Below are 22,543 nucleotides of genomic sequence, written 5' to 3'. Positions count from 1 at the left end.
TTTCTCCTGAATACGTCGATACCCCATATGTGAGGGTAAACCACTGTTTGGGCGCACCGCAGAGCTTGGAAGAGAAGGAGCGCCGTTTTACTTTTTCAATGTAGAATTGGCTGGAATTGAGATTGGACGCCATGTCGCGTTTGGAGAGCCTCTGATGTGCCTAAACAGTGGAAACCCCCCACAAGTGACCCCATTTTGGAAACTAGACCCCTTAAGGAACATATCTAGATGTGTGGTGAGCACTTTGAACCCCCATGTGCTTCACAGAAGTTTATAATGTAGAGCCGTGAAAAAAAAAAATCGCATTTTTTCTACAAAAATGATCTTTTTGCCCACAAATTTTTATTTTCACAAGGGTAAAAGGAGAAATTAGACCACAAAAGTTGTTGTGCAATTTCTCCTGAGTACGCTGATACCCAATATGTGGGGGTAAACCACCGTTAGGGCGCACCGCAGAGCTTGGAAGAGAAGGAGTGTCGTTTTACATTTTCAATGTAGAATTGGCTGGAATTGAGATCGGACGCCATGTCGCGTTTGGAGAGCCCCTGATGTGCCTAAACAGTGGAAACCCCCCACAAGTGACACCATTTTGGAAACTAGACCCCTTAAGGAACTTATCTAGATGTGTGGCGAGCACTTTGAACCCCCATGTGCTTCACAGAAGTTTATAACGTAGAGCCGTGAAAATAAAAAATATTTTTTTTTCCACAAAAAAGATTTTTTAGCCCCCAAGTTTTTATTTTCGCAAGGGTAACAAGAGAAATTGGACCCCAAAAGTTGTTGTCCAATTTGTCCTGAGTATGCTGGTACCCCATATGTGGGGGTAAACCACTGTTTGGGCGCACGGCAGAGCTCGGAAGGGAAGGAGCGCCTTTTTGGAATGCAGACTTTGATAGAATGGTCTGCGGGTATTATGTTGCGATTGCAGAGCCCCTGATGTACCTAAACTGTAGTAACCCCCCACAAGTGACCCCATTTTGGAAACTAGACCCCCCAAGGAACTTATCTAGATGTGTGGTGAGAACTTTGAATGCCCAAGTGCTTCACAGAAGTTTAGAATGCAGAGTCGTGAAAATATAAAATATTTTTTTTTCCACAAAAAAGATATTGTAGCCCCCAAGTTTTTATTTTCACAAGGGTAACAGGAGAAATTGGACTGCAATAGTTGTTGTCCAATTTATCCCGAGTACGCTGATGCGCCATATGTGGGGGTAAACCACTGTTTGGGCGCACGGCAGAGCTCGGAAGGGAAGGAGCGCCTTTTTGGAATGCAGACTTTGATAGAATGGTCTGTGGGCATTATGTTGCGATTGCAGAGCCCCTGATGTACCTAAACTGTAGTAACCCCCCACAAGTGACCCCATTTTGGAAACTAGACCCCCCAAGGAACTTATCTAGATGTGTGGTGAGAACTTTGAATGCCCAAGTGCTTCACAGAAGTTTATAACGTAGAGCCGTGAAAATAAAAAATATTTTTTTTTCCACAAAAAAGATTTTTTAGCCCCCAAGTTTTTATTTTCACAAGGGTAACAGGAGAAATTAGACCACAAAAGTTGTTGTGCGATTTCTCCTGAATACGTCGATACCCCATATGTGAGGGTAAACCACTGTTTGGGCGCACCGCAGAGCTTGGAAGAGAAGGAGCGCCGTTTTACTTTTTCAATGTAGAATTGGCTGGAATTGAGATCGGACGCCATGTCGCGTTTGGAGAGCCCCTGATGTGCCTAAACAGTGGAAACCCCCCACAAGTGACACCATTTTGGAAACTAGACCCCTTAAGGAACTTATCTAGATGTGTGGTGAGCACTTTGAACCCCCATGTGCTTCACAGAAGTTTATAATGTAGAGCCGTGAAAAAAAAAATCGCATTTTTTCTACAAAAATGATCTTTTTGCCCACAAATTTTTATTTTCACAAGGGTAAAAGGAGAAATTAGACCACAAAAGTTGTTGTGCGATTTCTCCTGAGTACGCTGATACCCAATATGTGGGGGTAAACCACCGTTAGGGCGCACCGCAGAGCTTGGAAGAGAAGGAGTGTCGTTTTACTTTTTCAATGTAGAATTGGCTGGAATTGAGATCGGACGCCATGTCGCGTTTGGAGAGCCCCTGATGTGCCTAAACAGTGGAAACCCCCCACAAGTGACACCATTTTGGAAACTAGACCCCTTAAGGAACTTATCTAGATGTGTGGTGAGCACTTTGAACCCCCATGTGCTTCACAGAAGTTTATAATGTAGAGCCGTGAAAAAAAAAATCGCATTTTTTCTACAAAAATGATCTTTTTGCCCACAAATTTTTATTTTCACAAGGGTAAAAGTAGAAATTAGACCACAAAAGTTGTTGTGCAATTTCTCCTGAGTACGCTGATACCCAATATGTGGGGGTAAACCACCGTTAGGGCGCACCGCAGAGCTTGGAAGAGAAGGAGTGTCGTTTTACTTTTTCAATGTAGAATTGGCTGGAATTGAGATCGGACGCCATGTCGCGTTTGGAGAGCCCCTGATGTGCTTAAACAGTGGAAACCCCCCACAAGTGACACCATTTTGGAAACTAGACCCCTTAAGGAACTTATCTAGATGTGTGGCGAGCACTTTGAACCCCCATGTGCTTCACAGAAGTTTATAACGTAGAGCCGTGAAAATAAAAAATATTTTTTTTTCCACAAAATAGATTTTTCAGCCCCCAAGTTTTTATTTTCACAAGGGTAACAAGAGAAATTGGACCCCAAAAGTTGTTGTCCAATTTGTCCTGAGTATGCTGGTACCCCATATGTGGGGGTAAACCACTGTTTGGGCGCACGGCAGAGCTCGGAAGGGAAGGAGCGCCTTTTTGGAATGCAGACTTTGATAGAATGGTCTGCGGGTATTATGTTGCGATTGCAGAGCCCCTGATGTACCTAAACTGTAGTAACCCCCCACAAGTGACCCCATTTTGGAAACTAGACCCCCCAAGGAACTTATCTAGATGTGTGGTGAGAACTTTGAATGCCCAAGTGCTTCACAGAAGTTTAGAATGCAGAGTCGTGAAAATATAAAATATTTTTTTTTCCACAAAAAAGATATTGTAGCCCCCAAGTTTTTATTTTCACAAGGGTAACAGGAGAAATTGGACTGCAATAGTTGTTGTCCAATTTATCCCGAGTACGCTGATGCGCCATATGTGGGGGTAAACCACTGTTTGGGCGCACGGCAGAGCTCGGAAGGGAAGGAGCGCCTTTTTGGAATGCAGACTTTGATAGAATGGTCTGTGGGCATTATGTTGCGATTGCAGAGCCCCTGATGTACCTAAACTGTAGTAACCCCCCACAAGTGACCCCATTTTGGAAACTAGACCCCCCAAGGAACTTATCTAGATGTGTGGTGAGAACTTTGAATGCCCAAGTGCTTCACAGAAGTTTAGAATGCAGAGTCGTGAAAATAAAAAATATTTTTTTTTCACAAAAAAGATATTGTAGCCCCCAAGTTTTTATTTTCACAAGGGTAACAAGAGAAATTGGACCCCAGAAGTTGTTGTCCAATTTATCCCGAGTACGCTGACGCCCCATATGTGGGGGTAACCCACTGTTTGGGCGCACGGCAGAGCTCAGAAGGGAGGGAGCACCATTTGACTTTTTGAGCGCAAAATTGGCTGTCGTGTTTGGAGACCCCCTGATGTACCTAAACAGTGGAAACCCCCCAATTCTAGCTCCAACCCTAACCCCAACACACACCTAACCCTAAGCCCAACCTGATCCATAATCCTAATCACTAACCCTAACCATAATCACAACCCTTACCCCAAAACAACCCTAATGTCAACCCTAACCATAACCCTAATCAAAACTCTAAATCCAACACACCCCTAATCCTAATCTCAACCCTAACCTCAAACCTAACCCTAATCCCAATACACCCCTAATCACAACCCTAACCTTAACCCTAATCCCAAACCTAACCCTAATCCCAAGCGTAACCCTAATGCCAACCCTAACCCTAATACCAACCCTAATCCAAACCCTAACCCTAATCCCAGCTCTAACCCTAACTTTAGCCCCAACCCTAGCCCTAACTTTAGCCCCAACCCTAACCCTAGCCCTAAGGCTACTTTCACACTTGCGTCGTTTGGCATCCGTCGCAATCCGTCGTTTTGGACAAGAAACGGATCCTGCAAATGTGCCCGCAGGATGCGTTTTTTGCCCATAGACTTGTATTACCGACGGATCGTGATGGATGGCCACACGTCGCATCCGTCGTGCACTGGATCAGTTGTGTTTTGGCGGACCGTCGGCACAAAAAAAGTTCAATGAAATGTTTTTTTGTACGTCGCATCTGCCATTTCTGACCGCGCATGCGTGGCCGTAACTCCACCCCCTCCTCCCCAGGACATAGATTGGGCAGCGGATGCGTTGAAAAACTACATCCGCTGCCCACGTTGTGCACAATTTTCACAACGTGCGTCGGTATGTCGGGCCGACGCATTGCGACGGCCCCGTACCGACGTAAGTGTGAAAGAAGCCTAACCCTAAATTTAGCCCCAACCCTAACCCTAAATTTAGCCCCAACCCTAGCCCTAACCCTACCCCTAACCTAACCCTACCCCTAACCCTACCCTACCCCTAACCTAACCCCTAACCCTAACCTAACCCTACCCCTAACCTAACCTTAACCCTACCCCTAACCCTAATTTTAGCCCCAACTGCTGTTCTCCTGCCGGCCGGCAGATGGAGACAGATGGCGGGCGCACTGGGCATGCGTCTGCCATGTTCTTCTGCCGGCGGCCAGGAGGAGCAGCAAGAGGATCCAGGGACACAGGTGAGTATTGTAGGGTCCCCGAATCCCCCTATTTCTCTGTCCTCTGATGTGCGATCACATCAGAGGACAGAGAATTACACTTGGAGTTTTTTTTTTTTTTTGCGGTCGCCGGTAAACAGTTAATTACCGGCGATCGCAAAACAGGGGTCGGTAAAACCGACCCCGATCATGCTCTTTGGGGTCTCGGCTACCCCCGGCAGCCGAGACCCCAAAGATTCTCCTGGTGCCGGCCGGCGGGCGCACTGCGCATGCGCCCGCCATTTTGAAGATGGCGGCGCCCACCGGGAGACACGAGGAGCATCGGGGGAGCTAGGTGAGTATTGGGGGGCCACCTGGGACCCCTTTTCTCTGTCCTCCGATGTTCGATCACATCGGAGGACAGAGAAATTAAAAAGAGATCGCTTTTTTTTTTTTTTTTGCGATCGCCGGTAAACGGTTAATTACCGGCAATCGCAAATGCGGGGTGGGTTAAAAAAAACCCGAATCATGTTCTCTGGGGTCTCGGCTACCCTCGGTAGCCGAGACCCCGGAGAAAATCGGCCTCTGGGGGGCGCTATTGACTTTTTCCACAGCGCCGTTAATTAACGGCGCTGTGGTTTAAGTACCCTTAGCGGCCGCCGTTAAAAGGCGTATCGGCGGTCGCTAAGGGGTTAAATCAGCAGCACACTTTAAGTCCATTTACCCTGGCTTTCTATTCTATACAATTCTGTGGAGGTTGCAAAGGTTGACAATATGGCTATGAAGGTGGTGGTGTTATACACAGTCCTTACAGGTGGGCAGCTTTCAACTAAATCTCTAACCATAATACCCAGATAAGACCCTATTGCATTTTGTATCCTTTTACAGAGCGACGTTTTAAGTTTCGCATAGTTTGATGTTTGTATCAAACCTACGCTTGGGTTTTCTTGCAACAGTCTATTATTTCCAGCTTCTTGTTATCACATTAATTTATAACTTTATCAGGACGGAGCGGCACTTAAGCTAGGAAGCTACCGAAACAGACAATTATCTACCTTCCATACTTGCAGAAATATGAAGAAATATGAGAAAAACAAACTTGAATAGGGTCCAATGGACTTCACTAAACTAATTAAAGATTAAAAAGTATATAAAATGTTAAATATTTTTATAGACATTAGGATTGCAATTGCTTTTTACAACAAATTGTCATTGATAGTTATATACATTTTCTAAAGAAAAACTAACACTGTTAACCAACACTGCAATTTATCAGGTTTGTGCTCCATCACAATTATTTTTTTTTGGGGAACAATTTATACCAACAGTGTATGGGCAGTGCCATGGGAAAGAAAATGTCCCCACAATATGCTAATTTATTTATGGCGAAACTAGAGGAAGAATTTTTGTCATCTTGTTCTGTTAAACCTTTTGCATACTTCCGCTACATTGATGATCTGCTAATAATATGGACAGGCTCAAAAGATGATCTACTCACCTTCCACGACAACTTCAACAAGTTCCACCCAACCATCAAGCTCACCCTCAACGTTTCAAAGACCCAAATACACTTTCTGGACATGACCATACAAATCAAGGACAATGCCATACAGACATCCATTTACCACAAGCCCACCGGACGTCCGGCTTACCTTAGATGGAACAGCTTTCATCCAAGACACACTAAAAAATCTATCATCTACAGTCAAACTCTGAGATATATTCGGATCTGTTCAGACAGCAAAGACAGGGAACTACAGCTGCAATCACTGAGGAATACATTCCTGCAACAAGGATACCATCCACTGGTAATAGATGAGCAGATCCACAGGGCTACAAGGATCCCAAGAAACAGCCTTCTGGATTACAAACTGTGAGAGGATAACAACAGAGTACCTCTTGTGGTCACATACAACCCCCACATGAGCATCCTAAGGAAAATTGGTGCTGATCTCCAGCCCATATTCCATAGAGATCACAAACTGAAAGACATATTCCCAGAACTACCACCTCTCTCCTATAAACAGCCCCCAAACTTAAGGAATCTGCTTGTCAGAAATGTCCGGTCATCACCATCAGTGACTGGTTCATTCCCCTGTAACAATAAAAAATGCAAAACGCGTAGCCACATATTACCAACAGATATAGTCCGTGTACCAAACACAAATCAGGACTATAAGGTCACGGGTTCCTTTTCTTGTACATCCTCCAACGTGGTGTACATGATACAATATACGAGGTGCCCTGGAAGTATCTATATTGGGGAAACTATGCAAACACTACAAACTAGGATGAATCTACACAGACACACAATCAGGAATGAAGTGGACACACCTGTGGGCAGGGCCGGACTGGGACTGAAATTCAGCCCTGGCATTTTTAAGCACACAGGCCCACGACTTGTAACTTCTGTAATCTTGCTCTCTAGATAGTCCAAGTACAGGTCAGCAGCATACAATCAAAACGTTTTGTGTTGCGGACCTGCCTAGCCAACAGCCACTGAATTATGGCCAATTTAGATGAGCCAATAATCATGAAATGTGTGTTGGTGCGTCTTCCTGATTATTGGCTCAGTTAAATAGGTCAGTAATCACCTGATGTAAGAGCAAAATGATTATTAGGTCACGTGAGACGATTTTTAGCCTGCTTAAAAATCAAGGTTCTTGGTAGCATATTGCCCCGGTAAACAGGACTTGCGCTTCTGAGAACAGGACATTCTATGTGCACAAAACATATTAGCAGTCGCTGTATGCACAGAGAAGTGTGTCCTCCTGTGTGAATAGGCCGTATAGGACGCTGACTGAGGTGTATATAGCTGGTCGGTTGAAGCAAGAGACGCGAGTGAGTTTCTCGCATTGCACTCGCAAGTGTAACCCCGGCCTAAGGGCCATGCAGACGGCAATGTATATTCTCTCATCTGAGAGAATCAGCAGTTTGCGCTGCTCTTCGAACTTACAGCTCAGGCGCCGGGGCCGCAGCAGAACACACGGGCGACTGCTGCGTGTTGACTTCCTCAAAGTGGTCGCTGTTGCGGCTGCTGCTCTGATCGTGGAAGGTCGTCTGGGAAGCGAGGGACGCACCGCTGTGGTCACTGACAAGGCGGTAGATCCGGGAGCCCCAGTGGGACGTTAATGAAGGCAGAGGAGGCGGAGCCTGGTGCGCAGAATATTGAGTGACGGCTGGGAGGCGTTTGTGTTCGGGGGGAAAAGACATGCCCCCCGGACAAATTCGAGGTATCAGGGACAAATTGTAAAAATGATTATTTTAGCATTGAAAGGGAGCACAACTAAAAGAGCTACCTTGTAGTGCTTTGCACGCAGTGGATCCCGGCTCCTCCAAAAACGCTGCCCGCTTTTGTACATGCGGTGATACCGCATTGTACCTATACATAGGACAGGGATATTTATTTTGTGGAGACAGACTGTCTCCACAAGATAGGCATGCTGCGGTCTATAAAGACGTGTCACATGTGCGTAATTTTGGGTGTGTCACCCACATCCATGTACGCATAGTGGAGATGGGATTTCATAAAATCCCCTCCACTGTGCTGTAACATCTCGACACTGCGGCTGTACGCCAGCCACGTTCAAGCCACAGCAAATCCAGACCAAATACGCCCTGTGTGCACATACCCTAATGCAGCACAGAGCAGGTAAAGGCGGCTGCATTTGTTGACAGACTCAAACAATGGTGATAAGTTCCCTTTAAAAATATATTAGTGTGCACAAATCTGCAACACAGGGCAGTAAAATGCAAGTCACAGACATACAGGGTGGGCAGCCTGGGGGTCGTGATTCTGCAGCATTACAGTACATATACACACACACATACAGTACATATACAGACACATAAGATGCATATATATACATACACACATAGCACATATATACACATACTCAAACTGCAGACACATGACTTTCACATATACACACATTACACATTGAGCATATACATATATACTCACTCCTTTCTACAAGCAGCTGGATTTCTTCATCTGATGATGCTTCCTAGGAGCAGGGTATTTCAGCTCTGTTGCTGGAGCAGTCATTGCACACACAGGCCTGTGCCCTCCTGTCCTGCTCTCAGCTCTGCATCCTCCACTTCCAGCACTGATCTGGCAGAGGAGGAAATGCTGCAGCTGCTATTGGAGGAGCTCAGTGCTGGGATCTTCCAGTCTTTTTCTCCTCACAGCACTGGCCCCGCCCACCTCTTCATTGGTTTCTGTAGCTCTCCTGCTTATTTTCATTGGCTGAGTGACAGACAGCAGCTGTGCTGGCGATATGGATCTGGTGGGGCCTCCTAGAGAGGTATGTAAATTATCCCCGCCGGCCATGAGCAGGAGCTGGGACGTGGCCGGGAATAAATGCCTCCCTTCCCCCCTCCACCTTGCCTCTGCCCTTCCTCCTCACTGTGGACTCCTGTGTCCCACTGCTGCTGCTCACATGTACAGAAGAGCAGTTGAGACCGCGCCTCGTTCTTCTTCTCCTGAGCAGCTCCTGTCCTGTCACATCAATGGTGCTCCTGCAGAGGGAGCGGCCCACGGCAGGGGGCGGCCCCTCTGGCAAATGCCAAAACTGCTCTATGGCCAGTCCGGCCCTGCCTGTGGGAAAACATTTCTCTGGACCTGGACACAGTATGACAGACTTAAAAGTCTTAATACTAAAGGTAATTTTAAGGACCACAGGGAAAGAAACATTTGGGAATACAAACTAATGAAGATGTTCAATTCGTTGACACTAGGACTCAATTTAACACCTGGATTTATGAGTCACTACATGGATACAATTCACACCTCCACCAGACGGACTCCAGATAACTAAGAACATAAAGGTACCGTCACACTAGACGATATTGCTAGCGATCCGTGACGTTGCAGCGTCCTGGCTAGCGATATCACCCAGTGTGACAGGCAGCAGCGATCAGGCCCCTGCTGTGATGTCGCTGGTCGGGGCAGAAAGTCCAGAACTTTGTTTCGTCGCTGGACGTCCCGCTGACATCGCTGAATCGGCGTGTGTGACACCGATTCAGCGATGTCTTCGCTGGTAACCAGGGTAAACATCGGGTTACTAAGCGCAGGGCTGCGCTTAGTAACCCGATGTTTACCCTGGTTACCATCGTTAAAGTAAAAAAAAACAACCACTACATACTTACCTACCGCTGTCTGTCCCCGGCGCTGTGCTTCTCTGTACTGGCTGTGAGCGCCGGGCAGCCGGAAAGCAGAGCGGTGACGTCACCGCTCTGCTTTCCGGCTGCTGTGCTTACACAGGGCAGAGAAGCACAGCGTCGGGGACAGACAGCGGTAGGTAAGTATGTAGTGGTTGTTTTTTTTTACTTTAACAATGGTAACCAGGGTAAACATCGGGTTACTAAGCGCGGCCCTGCGCTTAGTAACCCGATGTTTACCCTGGTTACCGGGGACCTCGGGATCGTTGGTCGCTGGAGAGCTGTCTGTGTGACAGCTCTCTAGCGACCAAACAGCGACGCTGCAGCGATCCGGATCGTTGTCGGTATCGCTGCAGCGTCGCTTAGTGTGACGGTACCTTTATTCCCATTGCCTCTCCATTTGTAAGAAAATGCCTAATTTGATTACCTTGGCTTATCTATGGACTCATCACACTTCCCACCCCCTAACAAATGTCCTCCTGTACTATTCTTTAAATGTGCTTGTTTCGTATTAATCTATTTGTAATCTTGCCTGAAGAAGTAGCCTTTGTGCTCTGAAAGCTTGCAAACATATTATTTTCTGGTTAGCCAATAAAGGTATCACTCCTAGAATACTTCTAGGATCATCATTGGGCAGAAAAATGTTCACATCAATACATTTTCTAATAATCATTTAGTGCTCCAAGGTGTTTTCCCTTTCTCTTGTAGACAAGTGTCTTTACTTGATGATAACTTGTAATTTTTCTTTTACATGGTGACAATGTAATGATTTAAGACAAAAGTGTCTTCTCCTTTGTGTGATTTCTTTCATGTTTAACAAGATCGTACTTCCAGGTAAAACATTTCCCACATTTCTAAAGTGTGAGTTCTCTGATGTCTAACAAGATTTGATCTCTGATTAAAACCATCCCCACACTTGGAATATCAATATGGTTTCTCCCTTGTGTGAGTTCTTTGATGTGTAACAAGAGTGTTTTTCTCACTAAATATTTACCACATTCTGAGCATGAACATGGTTTCCCCCCTGTGTGAGTTCTCTGATGCGTAACAAGATGTGGTTTATCTATAAAAAATTTCCCACATTCTGAACATGAAAATGGCTTTTCCCCTGTGTGCGTTTTTTGATGTGAAACAAGATGTGATTTCCTTTTAAAATATTTCCCACATTTTAAACATAAAAATAGCTTATCCAATGTGTGAGTTCTCTGATGCCTAACAAGTTGTGATGTATCTGTAAAAAATGTCCCACATTCTAAACATGAAAATGGCTTTTCCTCTGTGTGAGTTCTCTGATGTGTAGCAAGATGTGGTTTATCTATAAAAAAATTCTCACATTCTGAACCTGAAAACAACTTTTCCTGTGTGTGAATTATTTGATGTGCAAAAAGGCTGTTTCTCGCTATACTGTTTCCCACATTCTGAACATAAATATGGTTTCTCCCTTGTGTGAGTTCTGTGATGCCTAGCAAGTTGTGACATATCTGTAAAACAGTTCCCACATTCTGAACATGAAAATGGCTTCTCCCCTGTGTGAGTTCTCCGATGCCTAGTAAGTTGTGATTTATCTGTAAAACAGTTTCCACATTCATAACATGAATATGGCTTTTCCCCTGTGTGAGTTCTTTGATGTCTAACAAGATTTGATCTCTGAATAAAACAATCCCCACATTCGGAACATACAAATGGTTTCTCCCCTGTGTGAGTTCTTTGATGTGTAACAAGAGTTTTGTTCTCACTAAAACACTTCCCACATTCTGAGCATGAAAATGGCTTCTCCCCTGTATGAGTTTTTTGATGTGAAACAAGGTGTCCTTTCCTTTTAAAATATTTCCCACATTTTAAACATAAAAATAGCTTCTTCACCGAGTGACTTCTCTGATGTGAACGAAATCTTGAATTAATTTGAAAAAATGGTTTCTCTCCTGTGTGAGCTATTTCATGTTCATCAGTACTTTTGTGGCTTTGGTTTTTCATATTTTCCTCTAATGAAGTAGAAGAAAAGACCTGTTGAAATGGATCAGATGATAGATTTTTCCTAAGAAAGGCTTGAGATGTATCTGGGATAATGACATGTTCTTCATACGTATCTGATGTGATGCCATGTTCAACTGCTGCAAAATGTGAAAATATCAAATGTCCCTCTGAGCTCCTGGTACCGTCATCTGCCAAGAATAAAATTATTATTTGTCAATAACACTGAATTGAAATTATATTAATATTTATATTCTTTTATACAATTTCCATGAAAACTTTAATAGAATTCAGCTTTAAACTGACTAAGACAGTAGACTACTACCCAAGCACTAGTAGATTATGATACTAGTCCACCAGATTGTGCATTTTCAATATTTTCTCTTCTCTGAAGCCGTCTTCTCTACATGTTCCGGTTTCGCTTCACCTGTCACCAATCAGTTTCATGTTCAGTAGACCCTCATAAAGTTAACTGTAAAGTCAGTGCTATTAGATAGTGTCCCTCTCTCATACCCTTTGTGACAGTTATAAAACATACATCTAACAGAGCACAGCAGTATGGTCATGTAAAAATAAGCCATGGCTCTGGTGCAAGTGTAGGTTTTGTATTTTTTTTTTTTATAAAAAGGAAGTATGCAATAGATACAAGATAGGAGAAAAAGTTCTTTATACTATTTTATATGTATTGGAAGTCAACAGAAAGCATTGGATTCCATCATGAATATGCTGAATTTGCAGCTGTTGACAGTTGACTGTCCATGGTCGACAGTCGCTGATTCTTTCAAAGACCACCTAGTTTAAAGCGAACCTATCACCAGGTTTGGCCGATTTAAGATACGGCCACTGCCTTTCAGAGCTTATCTACAGCATTCTATTATACGCACTCCAGTACTTTACTCTGCCCTCAACAGGGCAGCTAAGTACGCCTGTGCAGGAGCGCGGTGTCGGGGAGCCATGACACAAGCATGAGGAAGGCATCGCAAGAAAATGGGAGTCGCTGGACCCTAATCTGTGACACCAATCGGACCGGACCGCCCCCGGGTGAGTATCATAAAACTTATTTTTCTCATCTTTCAGGTCGGATCGGGAGCTTATCTACAGCATTATACAATGGTGTAGATAAGCCCTGAAAGGTGGTGGCCGTACCTTAAATGAACCAAACCTGGTGACAGGTTCGCTTTAAAGGCTACGGACACCTTTGCACACAATAAATAGGCAACCACATATGCGACTAAGTGTCCGTAGTTAATAAAGTTGCAATTTTTTCACTCCCACATTCAAACTTTTTTATTTCCAGGACAAAACTTCACAATAAACCTCAAGCAGCTTGAATTGTCTGTGTCTCCACTCTTCCTCCAGACTCTGGGACCTTGATTTCCAAGGTCTAGTGTAAAGTTTCCACAATCAGTGATTGTTTGGGAAGCCATGTACGCTGCTGGTAGGTCCACTGTGTTTTATCAAGACCAAAGTCAGTGCAGCTGTCTACCAGGAAATTTTCGAATACTTCATGCTTCCCTCTGTCAACAAGCTTTGTGGAGATGGAAATTTCATTCTCCAGCAGGACTTGGCACCTGTCCACACTGCCAAAAGTACCAATTCCTGGTTTAAAAACAACACTATCACTGTGCTTGATAGGCCAGCAAACTCGTCTGACCTTAACCCCATAGAGGATCTATGGGGTATTGTCAAGAGGAAGATGAGAGACACCAGACAACAATGCAGTTGAGTTGAAGGCTGCTATCCAAGCAACTTGAGCTTCCATAACACCTCAGCAGTGCCACAGGCTGATCGCCAACATGCCGTTCTGTATTGATGAAGTAGCTGATGTAAAGTGAGCCACGACCAAGTACGGAGTGCATTTACTGAACATACATATCAGTAGGCCAACATTTTGGATTTTAAAATCATTTTTTCAAGCTGGTGTTATAAAGTAGTCTAGTTTACTGAGATAATGACTTTTGGGTTTTTATTGGCTTTAAGTCATAATCATCAACATTAACAAAAATAAACACTTGAAATACATCACTGTTTGTAATGACTTCATATAATATATGATTTCCACTTTTTGCATTGAAGAACTGAAATAAACTAACATTTTGATGATATTCTAATTTTGTGAGATGCACCTGTATGTATGTATGTACAGTACAGACCAAAAGTTTGGACACACCTTCACATTCAAAGATTTTTCTGTATTTTCATGACTAAGAAAATTGTACATTCACACTGGAGACATCAAAGCTATGAATTAACACACATGGAATTATATACTTAACAAAAAAGTGTGAAACAACTGAAAATATGTCTTATATTCTAAGTTCTTCAAAGTAGCCACCGTTTGCTTTTATTACTGCTTTGCACACTCTTGGCATTCTCTTGATGAGCTTCAAGAGGTAGTCACCGGAAATGGTCTTCCAACAGTCTTGAAAGAGTTGCCAGAGATGCTTAGCACTTGTTGGCCCTTTTGCCTTCACTCTGCGGTCCAGCTCACCCCAAACCATCTCGATTGGGTTCAGGTCTGGTGACTGTAGAGGCCAGGTCATTTAGCGTAGCACCCCATCACTCTCCTTTTTGGTCAAATAGCCCTTACACAACCTGACGGTGTGTTTGGGGTCATTGTCCTGTTGAAAAATAAATGATGGTCCAACTAAACGCAAACTGGATGGAATAGCATGCCGCTGCAAGATGGTGTGGTAGCCATGCTGGTTCAGTATGCCTTCAATTTTGAATAAATCTCCAACAATGTCACCAGCAAAGCACCCCCACACCATCACACCTCCTCCTCCATGCTTCACGGTGGGAACCAGGCATGTAGAGTCCATCCGTTCACCTTTTCTCACGGTCTTTGGAAACAAACATCTCAAATTTGGACTCATCAGACCAAAGCACAGATTTCCAGTGGTCTAATGTCCATTCCATATGTTCTTTAGCCCAAACAAGTCTCTTCGGCTTGTTACCTGTCCTTAGCAGTGGTTTCCTAGCAGCTATTTTACCATGAAGGCCTGCTGCACAAAGTCTCCTCTTAACAGTTGTTGTAGAGATGTGTCTGCTGCTAGAACGCTGTGTGGCATTGACTTGGTCTCTAATCTGAGCTGCTGTTAACCTGCGATTTCTGAGGCTGGTGACTCGGATACACTTATCCTCAGAAGCAGAGGTGACTCTTGGTATTCCTTTCTTGGGGCGGTCCTCATGTGAGCCAGTTTCTTTGTAGCGCTTAATGGTTTTTGCAACTGCACTTGGGGACACTTTCAAAGTTTTCCCAATTTTTCGGACTCACTGACCTTCATTTCTTAAAGTAATGATGGCCACTCGTTTTTCTTTACTCAAAATTTGTATTTTGGCAAGAAAAAAAATCAGCTAACAGTCTATTCAGTAGGACTATCAGCTGTGTATCCACCAGACTTCTGCACAACATAACTGATGGTCCCAACCCCATTTATAAGGCAAGAAATCCCACTTATTAAACCTGACAGGGCACACCTGTGAAGTGAAAACCATTTCCGGTGACTACCTCTTGAAGCACATCAAGAGAATGCCAAGAGTGTGCAAAGCAGTCATCAAAGCAAAAGGTGGCTACTTTGAAGAACCTAGAATATAAGACATATTTTCAGTGGCTTCACACTTTTTTGTTAAGTATATAATTCCACATGTGTTAATTTATAGTTTTGATGCCTTCAGTGTGAATGTACAATTTTCTTAGTCACGAAAGTACAGAAAAATCTTTGAATGAGAAGGTGTGTCCAAACTTTTGGTCTGTACTGTATGTATGTATGTATGTATGTATGTGTATATATATATATATATATATATATATATATATATATATACACACACTAGATTGTGGACCGATTCTAACGCATCAGGTATTCTAGAATATGCATGTCCCCGTAGAATATGGACAATGAGGATTCCAGAATTCGCGGCAGACTGTGCCCGTCGCTGATTGGTTGAGGCAACCTTTATGACATCATCGTCGCCATGGCAACCATTATGACATCTACGTCGATACTGTGCCCGTCGCTGATTGGTCGAGGCGAATTTGCGGCAGACTGTGCCCGTCGCTGATTGGTCGAGGCAACCTTTATGACATCATCGTCGCCATGGCGGCCTCGACCAATCAGAGACGCGGGATTTCCAGGACAGACAGACAGACAGAAAAACCCTTAGACAATTATATATATATATATATATATATATATATATATATATATATATATATATATATATACACTAGATGGTGGCCCGATTCTAACGCATCGGGTATTCTAGAATATGCATGTCCACGTAGTATATTGCACAGCCCACGTAGTATATTGCCCAGCCACGTAGTATATTGCCCAGTCACGTAGTATATTGCCCAGTCACGTAGTATATTGCCCAGCGACGTAGTATATTGCCCAGCGACATAGTATCTTGCCCAGCCACGTAGTATATTGCCCAGCCACGTAGTATATTGCACAGCGACGTAGTATACAGCACAGAGCCACGCAGAATACAGCACAGACACGTAGTATACTGGCCAGTCACGTAGTATATTGGCCAGTCACGTAGTATATTGCCCAGCCACGTTGTATATTGCCCAGCGACGTAGTATATTGCCCAGCGACGTAGTATCTTGCCCAGCCACGTAGTATATTGCACAACCACGTAGTATACAGCACAGAGCCACGCAAAATACAGCACAGACATGTAGTATACTGGCCAGTCACGTAGCATATTGGCCAGTCACGTAGTATATTGCACAGTCACGTAGTATATTGCCCAGCGACGTAGCATACAGCACAGAGCCACGCAGTATATAGTACAGACACGTAGTATACTGGCCAGTCACGTAGTATATTGGCCAGTCACGTAGTAAATTGCCCAGCCACGTATGTAACAGGTTAAAAAAGACTTAAAATAAAAAATAAATATACTCACCTTCTGAAGGGCCCCTTGTAGTCCTGGCGCCTGTGTGCGGTGCACGTGGCAGCTTCCGGTCCCAGGGTTGGTATGAGCGCAGGACCTGTGATGATGTCGCGGTCACATGACCGTGACATCATGGCAGGTCCTTCTCGCATAGCATCCTTAGCACCGGAACCTGCCGCTTGCGCTGCCAAGGACAGCGCCACGTCGGAGGGTGAGAATAACCTTTTTTTATTATTATTATTTTTAACATTAGATCGTTTTCCTATTGATGCTGCATACGCATCATCAATAGTAAAAAGTTGGTCACACAGGGTTAATAGCTGCGTTAATGGAGTGCGTTACACCGCGGCATAACGTGGTCCATTAATGCTGCTATTAACCCTGTGTGAGGGCTGACCGGAGAGGAGTATGGAGCGGGTACTGACTGCGGGGAGGAAGGAGCGGCCATGTTGCCGCCGGACTGTGCCTGTCGCTGATTGGTCGTGGCAATGGTCGTGGGCGTTTTGCCATGACCAATCAGCGACTTGGATTTCCATGACAGACAGAGGCCGTGACCAATGAATATCCGCGACAGAAAGAAGGACAGACGGAAGTGACCCTTAGACAATTATATAGTAGATATATATATATATATTATTATTATTATTTATTGTTATAGCGCCATTTATTCCATGGCGCTTTACATGTGAGGAGGGGTATACATAAAAACAAGTACAATAATCTTAAACAATACAAGTCATAACTGGTACAGGAGGAATGAGGACCCTGCCCGCGAAGGCTCACAATCTACAAGGGATGGGTGAGAATACAGTAGGTGAGGGTCAAGATGGTCATGCAGCGGTTTGGTCGATCGGTGGTTACTGCAGGTTGTAGGCTTGTCGGCCTACATACACACATACATACTGTACATACATATACTACAAATACTAGATGGAGTTTTTGGAGTTTTATGTGAAATGATCAATGTTTTGCTTTTTGCTTCATTCTCTTTCGTGTTTTTTCATTTAAGACAAATTAAATGAAGATAATAATACCAAATAATTTGTGTTTGCAATCATTTTCAGGAACAAAATGAGTATTATCTGACAGAATTGCAGGGGTGTCAATACTTTTGGCCATGACTGTAGGAGCCATGTAGTATATAGCAGACAAATACCACGTGTCCTGTGCTATATACTATCTGGCTGCCATATACATACATATTGTAGAATACCCGATGTGTTAATACAGGCCACGCAATATATAACAGTGGCCACGCAGTATATAACACAGCCACGTACTATATAACACAGCCCACACAGTTTATAGCAGCCACGCAGTATATAACACAGGCGACGTAGTATACTTACCGCCAAAGCTACTGGACAATACTCTGTACTCCTCCTTCTAGACCTGTCCTCTGCTTTCGACACAGTTGACCACTGCCTCCTACTACAGATCCTCTCCTCCTTTGGCATCAAAGACCTCGCCCTATCCTGGATCGCCTCGTACCTTTCCAACCGCACATTCAGCGTTTCCCACTCCCATACTACCTCCTCATCCCACCCTCTCTCTGTTGGAGTCCCCCAAGGCTCTGTTCTAGGACCCCTACTCTTCTCAATCTATACACTTGGCTTGGGACAACTCATAAAGTCCCATGGATTCCAGTACCACCTCTATGCTGACGACACTCAGATCTACCTCTCTGGCCCAGACGTCACCGCTCTGCTGTCCAGAATCCCAGAGTGCCTATCAGCCATATCCTCCTTCTTCTCCTCTCGCTTCCTCAAACTCAATGTGGACAAATCTGAACTCCTCATCTTTCCTCCATCCCACAAATCTTCCTTACTTGACCTATCTATCGCAGTCAATGACATCATGCTTTCCCCTGTACCCGAAGTCCGCTGCCTCGGAGTAACCTTCGACTCTGCCCTGTCCTTCAAACCACACATCCAAGCTCTTTCCACCTCCTGTCGCCTCCAGCTCAAAAATATCTCCAGGATCCGTCCTTTCCTCAACCCCCAATCTACTAAAATGCTTGTGCACGCCCTCATCATTTCCCGCCTTGACTACTGCAACATCCTTTTCTGTGGCCTCCCTGCTAACACCCTTGCACCTCTCCAGTCCATCCTTAACTCTGCTGCCCGACTAATCCATCTCTCTCCTCGCTACTCCTCCGCTTCCCCCCTCTGCAAATCTCTTCACTGGCTCCCATTCCCTCAGCGTATCCAGTTCAAATTGCTAATACTGACCTACAAAGCCATCCACAACCTGTCTCCTCCATATATCTCTGAACTAATCTCTCGATATCTTCCCTCACGTGACCTCCGGTCCTCCCAAGACCTCCTTCTCTCCTCCACACTTATTCGCTCCTCATCCAATCGCCTCCAAGACTTCTTCCGAATATCCCCCATCCTCTGGAACTCTCTGCCCCAACACGTCCAACTATCAACCACAGTCGGATCCTTCAGACGGAACCTGAAAACTCATCTCTTCAGGAAAGCCTACAGCCTGCACTGACACCGCTGCTGCCTCATCACCAACGAAGCTACCGCCTCACCAACACCGGAGCTACCGCCTCACCAACATCGGAGCTACCGCCTCACCAACACCGGAGCTCCTGCAACCCTCAACCTACTGTCTCCTTCCCCATAATCCTGTAGAATGTAAGCCCGCAAGGGCAGGGTCCTCGCCCCTCTGTATCAGTCCGTCATTGTTAGTTTGTTTACTGTATGTGATATTTGTAACTTGTATGTAACCCCTGCTCATGTACAGCACCATGGAATCAATGGTGCTATATAAATAAATAATAATAATAATAATAATATAACACAGGCCACGCAGTATATAGCACAGCCCACGCAGTATATAGCAGCCACGTAGTATATAACACTGCCCACGCAGTATATAGCAGCCACGTAGTATATAACACTGCCCACGCAGTATATAACAATGGCCACGTAATATATAGCACAGCCCATGCAGTATATAACACAGGCCACATAGTATATAACACTGCCTATGTAGTATTTAGCAGCCACGTGGTATATAACACAGCCCACGTAGTACACAGCAGTGTGGGCACCATATCCCTGTTAAAAAAATAATTAAAATAAAAAAGTTATATACTCACCCCTGGCATACAGCGAAGCTCCAGCGATACGCGCGCGGCTGCCGCCATCTTCCGTTCCCGGCGATGCATTGCGAAATTACCCAGATGACTTAGCGGTCTCGCGAGACCGCTAAGTCTTCTGGGTAATTTTGCAATGCATCGCCGGGAGCGGAAGGCGCGTGCGGCTCGGCGGACTACGGAGGGTGAAAATAGCAGGTTTTTTGGTTTTTTATTATTTTAAACATTACTTTTTTTACTATTGATTCCGCATAGGCAGCATCAATAGTAAAAAGTTGGGGACACACAGGCTTAATAGCAGCGGTTATGGAGTGCGTTACCCGCGGCATAACGCGGGTAGTTACCGCCGGCATTAACCCTGTGTGAGCGGTGACTGGACGGTAGTATGCGGGCGCCGGGCACTGACTGCGGGGAGTAAGGAGCGGCCATTTTCTTCCGGACTGTGCCCGTCGCTGATTGGTCGTGGCTGTTTTGCCGCGACCAATCAGCGACTTGGATTTCCATGACAGACAGAGGCCGCGACCATTGAATATCCGTGACAGAAAGACAGACAGACAGACGGAAGTGACCCATAGACAATTATATAGTAGATTATATATATATATATATACACACACACAGACATACATACACACACACATCTATCCCACTCCCTTTCTCTGAACATAATTCTCCATCAAACTCCACCGCACTCAAAAGCACCACACGTACTGGCTGGTACTAGCTCATGAAGACATTATCTATCCCCATTCCCTCAAGATGCGTGGACCATCATTGTAAGCACCTGTATTTTGTGTCTCCCTCACCTCATTATACATTGTAAGCTCTCACAAGCAGGGTCGTCTTATTTTTTACTTACTTATTGTATTATCTTTAACATTGTTACTTATGACTTGTATATGAACTGTTGAATTGTAAAGCGCTGCGAAATATGTTGGCATATTATATGAAGAAAGATTATAATTATTTTTCAGAAAAAAACTGTCATGATCTGGGTCGGAGTTTGCATTCTATTTCTGCCTCTCTTTGACTTGGGAGTGGCTATTTCTTGGTGCTCTTGCTAGAAGCTCTTGTCAGTGATAGTTTTGAGCTTGCTGGGGCTGCTAACCTGTTAATCCCCAGTGTTACTTTTGCCTCTGACCTCCATTACTGGTGTCTGACCTGTCTCCTGTACCTGACCTAGTGTGACTCTGGTGTGTATCGCCTCTGTGTTTGACTCGGCTTGAACTCTGACTTCATCTCCTGTCTCCCGTCTTTGCTACTACACGTCTGTCTGTTTTTTGACCTACTGGCTTACTCTGACTCTGTTCTCTGTCTCAAGTCTCCGGTACCTTTGCTCCTGGCTGGTTCTCACCCTCAGCTTGTATTTGACTACGAGTTCTGTTTTCCCCTTCAAACTCTACGCTTACCAACCATTACGGACTTGGCTTGTTTTGACCACTCTGTGCCAACACCTAGTGGTGCGGTGCAGCGTGCAGTGTGCTGCGGTGCGGCAAGTGCAACTTTTTTCTCTCACCCACTCACCTGGTGGAGTCTGCGCATACCTGCATTGCTGTAGCGTGACAAAACCAGGCAGCAATCAGATGTACACAGATGGCATCTGAGTGCTATTTGGGAATGTGCTGCTGCCATCCTGCGCCCGTTCTGTCATGTGCTGCTGCCATCCTGCCCCTGTTCTGTCATGTGCTGCTGCCATCCTGCACCCGTTCTGTCATGTGCTGCTCCCATCCTGCGCCCGTTCTGTCATGTGCTGCTGCCATCCTGCCCCTGTTCTGTCATGTGCTGCTCCCATCCTGCGCCACCATTGTATTATATGCCCCCCATAAGACGCTCCAGTGTGTATGCCCCGTATGCTGCTGCCATATAAAAAAAAAAAAATACCATACTCACCTATCGTCCGGCTCCACTGCAGGTGTGTCTTCAAGAAAATGGCGCCGGAAAGCGCGGACTGCGCAGGCGCCGATTGCGGCAGCAGGAATCGGCACCTGCGCAGTCCGCACTTTCCGGCGCCATTTTCTTGAAGACACAATCCGGCTCCTCTGCCTGTGACTGGTAAGTCAGAGGGCGGCGCGGGCGCGCATTAAGCGCGTCATCGCGCCCTCTGAACTGTCACAGCAGAGGAGCCGGGAGACGGAGCCGCACGCAGCGCTGGAACGGGGAAAGGTGAATATACTTACCCTCCTGGCGGTCCCTGACTCTCCGGTGGAGATCGCGGTGTGCATTCAGTGCTTACGCATACTGCGATCTCCTGGGAGCGTCACTCTGTGGGGGCCAGACTGCGCCGGCGCTTGCGCCTGCCCAGTCTATAAATGCTTCGGACAGAGTGACGCTCCCAGCGTTATATTATAGATATTATGCATGCAAAGAAGAATGCTTTTGGAGGATTTTAGGCTGAGAAAATTCTCCAGAACTTATCAGTACAGCCTGTTGCTCCCTGGTAATGTTTCTATCTTCCATATCAGGGGTCTTGAGTGCAGATCCCCTGCACTGACAAACTTCAAAAGTATATTAACCCTAGGCCATTTTCCATTTTTGCAGTTTTTGTTGCTCCTCTTTTTCCCCAGAGCCAAAACTTTTTTATTTTTCCATTAATATGGCCGAGTGAGGGCTTATTTTTTGTGGGACAAGTTGTACTTTTGAAC

The 22,543-nt window shown here is 45.1% G+C and overlaps 2 protein-coding genes across 2 annotated transcripts in view; both read right to left on the bottom strand.

Moving 5' to 3' along the window:
• LOC138664108 (zinc finger protein 605-like) overlaps positions 1–22,543 on the bottom strand; it is a 224,247-nt gene that overhangs the window by 176,753 nt on the left and 24,951 nt on the right. The window lies entirely within an intron of this gene.
• The window catches only part of LOC138667875 (oocyte zinc finger protein XlCOF6.1-like), a 28,060-nt gene continuing 16,756 nt past the window's right edge, over positions 11,240–22,543 (bottom strand). Inside the window, exon 3 of the mRNA XM_069755957.1 lies at positions 11,240–12,075. Within this exon, the coding sequence (XP_069612058.1) occupies positions 11,243–12,075 (833 nt within the window). The 3' untranslated portion in view covers positions 11,240–11,242. The remainder of the gene's footprint in view (positions 12,076–22,543) is intronic.

This window comes from Ranitomeya imitator, chromosome 2, assembly GCF_032444005.1.
Source record: "Ranitomeya imitator isolate aRanImi1 chromosome 2, aRanImi1.pri, whole genome shotgun sequence".
NCBI lineage: Eukaryota > Metazoa > Chordata > Amphibia > Anura > Dendrobatidae > Ranitomeya > Ranitomeya imitator.
Note: the sequence above shows the minus strand (reverse complement) of the source record. Positions and strands in the feature narration are given on the sequence as shown.